This window comes from Bison bison, unplaced genomic scaffold (assembly GCF_000754665.1).
Source record: "Bison bison bison isolate TAMUID 2011002044 unplaced genomic scaffold, Bison_UMD1.0 scf7180017864291, whole genome shotgun sequence".
Lineage (NCBI taxonomy): Eukaryota > Metazoa > Chordata > Mammalia > Artiodactyla > Bovidae > Bison > Bison bison.
The window spans coordinates 780728-791147 of NW_011494863.1; the positions used below are offsets into that span (position 1 = coordinate 780728).

Sequence of the window (10420 nt, forward strand, 5' to 3'; positions counted from 1 at the left end):
AGAGACGAACAGAACATGAGATTAGATCCCCACCAAGAGAGACTTGGTATGGAGACAAAAGCAGAGAGAGACTTAGCTTGAACACAGGCCCGGCTGTGTGGCTGTGTCTGTGTCAGAGGGAGCTGACTTCTAATTGACCTGCCCGCCCCACACGCAGAGCCAGATCGTGGAGCTGGGAGGAGGGAGGGAGTGGAGCAAAAGCAGCGTTAATGCAGCTATCGATTTCTGCCACCAGCCTGCAGGCCTCAGAGGCGGGGGACGCACAGAGGGGCTGGGGCACAGACTGTTCCCCTCCCCACCTCTCTAGCCCGCGGTCGTCTGCCTCCTCCTATCTTTTCCCTCACCCTGCATCTGGGGCTGTGGTCCAGGGCAGGGTAGTTGAGCTCAGATGGGCAGGGGCTGGGTGACCTGGCATGATAGTCACTGGCCCTGGTCTCAGTGGTCATGGTCCCCCACACCTAGCCAGGGTCCCTGATGCCTGGAGGGGCCCTGATCTCTGATGACAAGGGCCCAACAGCCAGCCTGGGCTGGAGTCTTGGTGGGTAGAATAGAGCATAGCTATCCTGGGATGCATATGCACTCACCCTCCTTTCCTCTTACTATGACTCTGACCCCAGTGACACCCCCCGGCCCAGTCTGGACACCTTGCCAGGCCATCCTGGGTTTGTCCTAGTGGAATCTGCCAGCTTGCCCAGCTCTTCCTCACCACTCATCCGCCTTCACTACGAAGGAGCTTAGATGGGCCAGTACCTGCTGGGGAGGCAGAGTGGCTGGCTGGCTGCTGATGCCTGCCTTCTCCTCACCCTGGAGAACGGAGCTTTTCCCTTGCCAGCACTCGCTTCTCCTCGTGGCCACTCCTTAGCAGTCCTGCGCCAGGGGCCCTGCCTGCCCAGGGCCTCGATTTCCCGTTCTGTCAGTTCACAGGCTTGGGCTGGATGACCTCCCAGGACAGGCTGAGTTCTGTGACGGGGATGGTGGGGTTGCCTGGGGACAGAGATGAAGTGTGCACCACCCCCAAGCCCAGGGCGGGACAGGCCCGGCCAGATGTGCACCTCCCCCTTGAGTCGCCAGCTGCTCGTGGCGGGGCCCCGTCCTCCCACCCCTCTCTTGGGGGTTGCTGGGCCACGGCAGGCAGATGCTAGGGAGCCAGGGCTGATGAGGAAACTACCACTCCGCTCCATCTGGAACAGTTTCTTCCAGAGCTCCGGCCAAGGAGCCTGGCTGCTCACATGCCTTAGTCTTGGGGCCTGAGCAGAACAGGCTCTGTCTTGGGAAGGGGCACCCCCACACATGGCCATGGCCAAGGAACAGACTCCATTCCTGAGAGGGTCACACCTCCTCTTGGGAAAAGACTCCATTCCTGAGAGGGTCACACCTCTGGGTCCCTTTGGCCCAGAGTCCACTCTGTGCTCTCTGCTCCCACTGGGAGCTCTCTCCAGACCCGTCTGGGAGCCAGGCTGGGGCACAGCAGTGAGGCCTATCTAGAGACAAGAGTGGGTCCTGGGGTTGAGAGGGAGTGGGGAGTATGTGCTGATGGGTGCACAAGGGTGGCCCCCTACTCTTACAGGAGGAGGCTTGTCCTCTGGCACAGGGCTGCCTGCCCTCTAGCAGGAGGGTACGTGCTCCTTCAAATAAGGGCTCTGTGCTCTATTTGGCAAATTCTGTGAAACAAAGTCACTTACCTTTACCTGCAGGACTTGACAGAGCCTTGAGATAATTAATGTGTATTAGGCATCTTGGGCTTCCCTGGTGGCTCAGATGGTATCTGCCTGCAATGCAGGAGACCTAGGTTCAATACCTGAGTTGGGAAGATCACTTGGAGAAGGAAATGGCAACCCAATCTAGTATTCTTGTCTGAAGAATCCTGTGGACAGGGGAGCCTGGCGGGCTACAGTCCACAGGGTTGCAAAGAGTCGAACACAACTGAAGGCTTAACACAAAATTAGGAATCTCTAATGAGCATCCAGAAGCAGCTTCCATACTTTGGTCTGTATTGCCAAGCTCTGTGTCCACCCCTCTTCTACATAATTGGGTCAGTGAAAGATTAGGAAGCAGAGGGTAACCTCTGAGGTTAATGGAGCTCTCCTGCTCTCTCCACCCCCACTCCCCCTACAGGAAGGACCACCTGCCTCGGTGAAGTCTTCCCAGACCCTAGCAGGGGGACCTGGCTGAGCCTCCACTGCACTGCTGAGTGGCCATGTATCTATGGGACAGTCAGTTCTTCTCCCAAACCTTGTCTTCCTCACCTTATCAGATAGGATATTCCTAGCCACTATTTGTAGGTTTTTTATGAGTCTTAACTGAGATAGTACAAATGAGAAATTCCTAACTTTGGCTGGCACTTGATGAATGCCCTGGTGAGGCTGTGGTGGTTGCCGTGGCGATGCACTTGGTGGCTGGAAGGTGTTTACCACTGCCCTGACCCTGTATCCTCTCATCCTGACAGAGTGAAAGCACTTCCACGTGGACACCCGACCATGTACCTGCGCTGAGGGGCAACTCCCACCAGGTCTCTCTGTCCTGGGCGGCAGGACCCCGGTGCTTGTCTGTGGACCCCCCGCAGTTGGCAGGCTCCCCCGGCAGCGGGGTCAGGGCCTCGGGCCCACCATGTCGAGCCTCAGCAGTGGCCCCCAGGACACCGGCGGCAGCAGCAGCAGCAGCAGCAATGGCAGCAGTGGCAGTGGCCCAAAGGCAGGAGTGGCAGACAAGAGTGCGGCGGTGGCCGCTGCTGCGCCAACCTCGGTGGCGGATGACGCCCCACCCCCCGAGCGGCGGAACAAGAGCGGCATCATCAGTGAACCCCTCAACAAGAGCCTGCGCCGCTCCCGCCCCCTCTCCCACTACTCTTCGTTTGGGGGCAGCGGCGGCAGTGGCGGTGGCAGCATGATGGGCGGGGAGTCAGCTGAAAAGGCGGCCGCAGCCGCCGCCTCCCTGTTGGCCAACGGGCACGACCTGGCGGCGGCCATGGCTGTGGACAAAAGCAACTCTACCTCAAAGCACAAAAGCAGTGCTGTGGCCAGCCTGCTGAGCAAGGCGGAGCGCGCCACGGAGCTGGCGGCCGAGGGACAGCTGACGCTGCCGCAGTTTGCGCAGTCCACGGAGATGCTGAAGCGCGTGGTGCAGGAGCACCTACCGCTGATGAGCGAAGCGGGCGCCGGCCTGCCCGACATGGAGGCTGTGGCGGGTGCCGAAGCCCTCAACGGCCAGTCCGACTTCCCCTACCTGGGCGCCTTTCCCATCAACCCGGGCCTCTTCATCATGACCCCCGCGGGCGTGTTCCTGGCTGAGAGCGCGCTGCACATGGCCGGCCTGGCTGAGTACCCCATGCAGGGAGAGCTGGCCTCCGCCATCAGCTCAGGCAAGAAGAAGCGGAAACGCTGCGGCATGTGTGCGCCCTGCCGGCGGCGCATCAACTGTGAGCAGTGCAGCAGTTGTAGGAACCGAAAGACTGGCCATCAGATTTGCAAATTCAGAAAATGTGAGGAACTCAAAAAGAAGCCTTCCGCTGCTCTGGAGGTAACGGCGCCTTAGAGGGAGGTGTGTGGGCTCTTGTGTCTGTCTGGCAGTCCAAACCCACCCCCGTCCCCATCCCCACCTTTCCTGCTTGGGCCTGTGTCAGTGATGCCCGGCTGTCCCTGGGCTCTGCAGTTTTAGGCCAGGCTCCAAGACACCAGTTCATTGCCCCGAGAGTCAGAGCCACATCCCAAGATGCCCTTAGGTTGTAGTCTGCAACCTAGGCAAGCACGTAATTCCACATGGGGGCCTAACATTCCCTCCAGACCCCAGGACTCTGAATCCCAACCCACTACCCCCTGCCCCGCACCACCCAGAGTTCTGGGTCAGGTATTGAGATTCCCACACAGGTCCTAAGTCTCTGACTTTCAGACATGTCCTAAAGTTTCCAGTTTGTGACCCAAGATTCTGGGACTTTCCCCCGCCCCATTTGAGGGGTTCTGTCCTGTAGATCCTCTGGGTTTGAGGGATAAGCCCTCCGTTTGCCCCTTCAGAGCCTTTCCCAAGAATAGAGCAGCTCCAGTGCCAACTGCTCTGCCCTGAATCCTGGAAGACCCTAGCTCTGGACATCTAAGTGACAGACTTGGGGTGCCTGGAGGCCCCAAGTTCAGTCTGGCTGCATAGTTAATGGCCAGGGTTCCTATGGGCTTGGGAGGTGGCTTGAGCCTGGGATGTGGGCAAAGTTTGTCCACTGTGGATTAGTTTTGAGAAGGCAGAAAGGTTCCCGTGATGCTTTCTCTCCATCCTTGTGGCAGGGCCTGTCCTCATGTCCCCAGCCATGACAGCTTCACTGTGATGCCAGGCCTGGGTATAAAAGCATCTTTTCAGCCAGCTGTCCCTGCCCTGCCTTGCCCCTCTGCAAATAGGCTTGACGCAAATGTCCAAAATGGTTGCAAAATGATAATGGCACCCCGGCGTGGCTATCCCCTTCACCTCACCCAGCTCTAAATCTCATATGTCTGCTCTCCTGCCCAGAGAACATACCTGGATGCACACAAAGGCACCCACTCTCCTCTTGTGTAGAGACAGACAGATACACACACACATCCTGCCTTGTACACGGTCTTATTATAGACGCAGTGTCTTAATAAACACAGCAAGCATCCTTCCACCTCACCACAGCTCCAGACACACTACACACTGTAGCATAGCTCAAGGCACACATCCTTGTGTGCGTCCAGCGCACCTGCGTACACGCTCATTGAACAGAAACGTGAACACAGCTCCTAGAGGCACCGTGGCCACCTGGCGCTTGTGGCCTCTGGACCAGGGAAAGGGGTCTTCCTGGCCGGAAGGAGCGTTCCTGGGCACAGTGGCTCAGCTGGCCTCAGGGTGCTCCAGGCCCTCCAGTGGCCAGCGGGCCAGGCTCCTCTGGCCTGGCCAGGATGGCAGGAACTCCACGGGGTGGCTGCTTTTCCTCCATGCCCATCCCTCCGCCAGGAGGCCATCCACGGGGGAACGTCTTTGCACCAGGCCCAGCCGGACCCTGACTGAACTCTCTCCTTGTTTTTGTCTCCCGCCCCCGCCAGAAGGTGATGCTTCCGACGGGAGCCGCCTTCCGGTGGTTTCAGTGACGGCGGCGGGAACCCAAAGCTGCCCTCTCCGTGCAATGTCACTGCTCGTGTGGTCTCCGGCAAGGGATTCGGGCGAAGACAAACGGATGCACCCGTCTTTAGAACCAAAAATATTCTCTCACAGATTTCATTCCTGTTTTTATATATATATTTTTTGTTGTCGTTTTAACATCTCCACGTCCCTAGTATAAAAAAGAAAAAGAAAAGAAAAAAAATTTAACTGCTTTTTTTGGAAGAACAACAACAACAAAAAAGAGGTAAAGACGAATCTATAAAGTACCGAGACTTCCTGGGCAAAGAATGGACAATCAGTTTCCTTCCTGTGTCGATGTCGATGTTGTCTGTGCAGGAGATGCAGTTTTTGTGTAGAGAATGTAAATTTTCTGTAACCTTTTGAAATCTAGTTACTAATAAGCACTACTGTAATTTAGCACAGTTTAACTCCACCCTCATTTAAACTTCCTTTGATTCTTTCCGACCATGAAATAGTGCATAGTTTGCCTGGAGAATCCACTCATGTTTATAAAGAGAATGTTGATGGCGCCGTGTCGAAGCCCCTCTGTATCCATTCATGCGTGTGGAGCTGCCGCTAGGTGCTCACAGCGCGGGAGGGGGCAGCCCACCTACCCCCGGGGCACCCAGGGGCCCCAGAATGGGAGCCCCCCCGCAACCCTAACAGTGATGTTTTTGCAAAAATGAAAGTTCTGTTCATTTATCCATTGAGATCTGGGGAGCCCATGTCTCTATTTCTGATCCTGGCTACTTACCTTAGAGAAAATAAGTCCTTTTTTCTGGCCTCACTGATGGCAACAGAAGAAAGGACTTCTCTGCGTGGCCCCCTGCCGGTGGGGGTGGGTGCCCAGGGCCCCCCTGTGGCCTGGGCCCCCTTGCCCATGGCCAGCTTCCTGCTGATGAACATGCTGTTTGTATTGTTTTAGGAAACCAGGCTGTTTTGTGAATAAAATGAATGCATGTTTGTGTCACGAAACACCACTGGCTTCTTGCTGTCCGGGTTTGGGGCCTTGCTTGGGACTGTTGCCGGGCAGGGGTTGTCTGGGACGACCTTGGGAAGGAGGAAGGATGGCCTGGGGACACTGAGAGTGGGATTTCTCGGGAAATGAGGTCTTCACTGGATCCAGAAATGGGGCAAGCCAGAGCAGCTAGCCTGGTGGACAGGATGGAAATGCTCTTAAATCTAGAAGTGGCTGGTATTGGAGCACCTCACTGCCTGATTGTGCCCCCCGCCCCCTACTGAAACCTGGATCGCCAGGGACCATCACTTACCTGGGGCCACCTTCCCTGTTCACCTCAAGTCACCAGGTCCGATCAGTGTAGGGTAGCCAGCAGTTCTGGCTGGGGGTGGGGCTTCAGCTGCCTGTTCAGGTTCTCACTTCTTCATCCTTGCAGGGATCTAAAAAAGTGAAGCTACAGGGAGCAGTTTCAGCCCAGGTTCACGGGGACCTGGCTGTGCCCAGCACGCACACACGCACACAGACAACCCCCCCTCCACTACCCCTACACACCCCCCTTCAGAGCTGCTGGAGTAGGGCCTGGAGGTGTCCTAGGCTTTGGGCTCTTTTCCCCACCCCACCCTCCCCGCTCCCCCTAGAAAGACTTGGCACAAGGTTGTCCGGGGTCTCTGAGGCCAGGTGTCTGGGGCAGTCACCACAGCCACATGGTCTAGGCCAGGGCAGCCTGAACAGGAAGGGGTGGCAGCTGCACACCCCAGCCCTGAACGTCACAGAGGCTGGATGTGTGCAGGACGCAGCCATCATCCACTCGACCAGGAGGGCCTCTTCCCACCCAGCAGCTTTGAGTCTGGCTGACATGGAGCTAGACTCAAGGAAGAACTTCCTGACAACATTGGAGCCTGGCTTCAGGTGGGTGAGGGCTTTTCAGATGATGGAAGGGACAACTTCTGAAGCTAAGTGGGCGGTCAGCTGGGGGGAATGTCTCTGCTATTGTTCCTGGGAGGAGAGAAAGCAGCCAAGTTGGGTGGGGGCTCTGAACCCCCGACCCCTCCCCGGGTGTCACAAGCTCCCTCCGAGCACCCAGAGCTCGGCAGCCTGGCCTGGCACAGCAGGGGCAGGCGGGGTAGTGGGAGGCCGCCTTCAACTTCATCCCTGCCTGGGGAAAAATCCCTTTCATGTGGCTGCCTGTGATCTCTCCAGGCGGCTCTGCCGAAGGGGGGCGTCCAGCGGGGAGCAGGGGGAGGTGTTACAGCCCAGGGCACCCTCACCCCCTGCACAAGGCAAACGGCAGCACCAACAGAAGCTTCTGGGGACAGGGAGGGTCCTCCTCAGGGGAGTGGGGATGGGAAGCCTGGCCAGTAGGGGGCACCCAGGCAGGAGACCCCAGCCTGCCCCCGCCTGGCTGCTGGCAGTGCATGGGCCGCAGATGGCCTCAGCCAGCCCTCGTTGGCATGCCTACAGGTGTGGGGTGGATGGCTCTGGTGCCAGCCCCAAGGGGGGTATGCCGTGACTCAGCCAGCCTGTCCCCTTTTCGCGTGCCAGCCCACAGCCCAGCTCCTGGGCTCACTCTCCATCACAGAGAAGCCTGGAGTCTGAGGCCCTGCACCTCTGCCAACTTCGTCCTCTTGAGCTGTGCTTTGTGGAGAGGGCAGGCCTAGGCAGGGGTGGGGATGACTTGTGAGGTTGAACACATGATGAGACCTCAGTTACTTCGTCTGGGAAATGGGGACAATCATAGTCTCTCCCCCACCAAGTTGCCTGAGAATGAAATGATATCACTCTAGGGAAGGGCCTGGCTCCTTGTAAGCACTCTGTCAATAGTAGCTGGTGCTGTTATTTTAAAACTATTACGCACCTAAATCTAACCAAGATGTCCCCCACCTCAGGGGGTGCATGCTCCCTAAAGCCCAGCCACCCTACCTCTCATCTCTCCACAGAGTGGCCTAGCTGCTGCCCCAGCCCTGGACCCTGCTCCCGCATGTCTGCCTCTTTCTCTTTTTAATATTATCTTTGGTCGCACTGTGCAGCTTGTGGAGGTTATAGCTCCCCAACCAGGGACTGAACCCCAGCCCCAGTGGTGGAAGCACTGAGGGACCCCCAGTCCACCAGGGGATTCCCTGTCTGCCTGTTTCTATCTGGCTCTGTGTCTTGGTGGTCCTTGCCTGCTTCTGACTCCCTTTTCTGTGTTTCGTCACCTCCCCATGCACCTCAGTCTCCAAGTGTCTCTTGTGTCTCTCTCCCTGTATCTCTCACTTCTGTCTCTCTGTTGTGGGCTCACCCCTGCTGCTCTCCCATCTGACAGAGAAGTTCTTAGAGGCGGGCTCCCCTGTGGAGCTGAATGTCCAATTCCCCTCCCTGGGGGTGCCCTCAGCTCCCTTATGCGACAGTTGGGAGCCTGACCTCCTGGTAACCTGGGAGCTTTACCTCAAGTACCCTGTACCCCCGCTTGGATGGTAGGGGGTGGTTGGAGAGGCTGGAAGTGAGCGCACCTGGGGCTGGAGATAAAACCAGCCTCCATGTAGCTCTGTATGTGTATGTGTGTGTGAGAGAGAGAGAGAGAGAGAGAGAGATGCTTCAAGGCCCTGACAACCACATGAGGTCTTGCACAGCATTGTGGCTATACGTGACACTGAGACATTATGAAAATGGGTCTGTGCAGTGTGTGGTAGACTGATGTGAGACCTCGTGTGGCCATGGATTAGAATGTGATGTCCGTGGCCCCACACTTTGGGATGTCCTGTGACACTGCATGTATGATCCTGTGACATTGTTCAATCCTGTAACAGACCCAGTGTGATACCAGGTTGTATAGCTGAACGTGTGGCACTGGATGTGCAACACATACTGTATGGTACGCGTGACCCTGAGACAATATCCTGGGTGGTTCTCTGCGGTTTGCGATGTTGTGTCTGTGTGGCCATCATGGGTGCGGCCCTGAGACTGGTACCAGGATTCTGTGTGAGTGTGTGCTGCCGGCCTGTGATCGTGCTGTGACCTTGTGACACTGCCTGGGTGTGTGCTCATGGCATTGTGTGTCGGTGTGCACCTGTGCTCCCCTCGGTGATGCTCACGTTATGCACCATGTGTCTTTGTCTACAGCATTTCCTGGGTCTCTGCCCTGACAGCCGTGCCACTCTGGGGACAGAGTGAGGGCCCTGGCAGCCCCTCTTACCCCAGCCTGGCCCTGAGGCCCAGTCTGGGTGGGGGAGCTGGCGTGGGGGCAGCAGGCACGGTTCCCACGGCCACCACAGCCCCTCTCCCAGCCCCACCACCGCCGGCTTCAGCTCTGCAGAATATCCTGGCAACCCCAGCCTCTTTGTTCTCTGTGGCCGCCAAAGGCCTCTCCCCTCACCAGCCTACCCAGAGCCTGCCAGGCGCCCCCTCCCCGCCACAGCAGTGGGGTTTGGCCTGACCTAGTCCCTTGCTGCCCTTATCCCCCACTCAAACGGGGGCCCCTGTATCGTGCCCTGAACCTGACTCAGCATGCCAGATTGGGCCTCTGACCCCCTGCTGTGAGCCTACTGTCCTTGTGCAGGAAGAAGGAAGCAGGACAGCCCCTGTAATATACTGGATGACTGTGGGCCAAGAACTAGGCTCTCTGTGTGGGTACTTCTCCTTGGCCCAAGGCTAGTTGGAGGCTGTCTTCAATCTGGGATGGTTTCAATTTGTTCAATAAATTTGCTTCTTTGGCTCCAGAAAATCATCAGGATAGAGATTATCTATTTTACAGATGAGCAACTGAAGTCCAGAGAGAGTTGCGGACACACCCAAGTCACAGAGCAAGATGGTAAAGGGACCTGATTAGAACTTGGACTCCTGGCTGTCAGATGCCTGCGCCAGGCCTCTGAGAGGATCACTCGCTGCCATGGATGGGAAAGAAGGCAGGGCCTGGGAGTCTGAGTCTAGACACATTAGTTCTCCCCTCTTCTTGGTCACTATGTGTCAAAGCCACGTTCTGGGTGTGTATGTGTGTGTGTGTGTGTGCGCCCTTGTAGATGACCTTGGCTGAATGCCCTTGCCTCTCTGTTCCCAGGAAAAAAAGGGCAACATAACCAGAGACCATAGGGTGAGGCACTCGGTGGGGTGCTTTGCAGAGCAACAAGGTCACCTCATGGTTCCAAAACCCATAGCACCTCCAACAGGGACATGGGGCTTACTGGGCCTGGAGGCAGATTCTGCTGTGGGGCCCCAGCCTCTACTCCCAGAGCCAGCCCAGCTCTGCTGTCACAGAGGCGGTGGTGGTGGCCCCATGGCTCTGCTGCATTCAAGGCCACTTCGGCCTGACACGATTGCAGCCCCAGCTCCCACTCCCTCCCAGGTGCCGGAGATGGACGGATGGAGGTCACTGTTCACTTGGCCCTG

General features: G+C 57.2%; 1 protein-coding gene and 1 long non-coding RNA gene across 8 annotated transcripts in view; one reads left to right on the top strand and one right to left on the bottom strand.

Moving 5' to 3' along the window:
* Positions 1–6075, top strand: part of CXXC5 (CXXC finger protein 5) — a 38775-nt gene extending 32700 nt beyond the window's left edge. For all 7 annotated transcript variants that reach the window (XM_010850343.1, XM_010850341.1, XM_010850342.1 and 4 more), the window contains 2 exons: positions 2447–3516; positions 5043–6075. In XM_010850343.1, coding sequence (XP_010848645.1) covers positions 2608–3516; positions 5043–5087 — 954 coding nt within the window. In that variant the 5' untranslated portion in view covers positions 2447–2607 and the 3' untranslated portion in view covers positions 5088–6075. The remainder of the gene's footprint in view (positions 1–2446; positions 3517–5042) is intronic.
* LOC104996193 overlaps positions 5104–10420 on the bottom strand; it is a 7155-nt gene continuing 1838 nt past the window's right edge. Inside the window, exons 2-3 of the long non-coding RNA XR_826145.1 lie at positions 6372–6512; positions 5104–5269 (exon numbers count right to left, since the gene is read on the bottom strand). This is a non-coding gene — a long non-coding RNA (uncharacterized LOC104996193). The remainder of the gene's footprint in view (positions 5270–6371; positions 6513–10420) is intronic.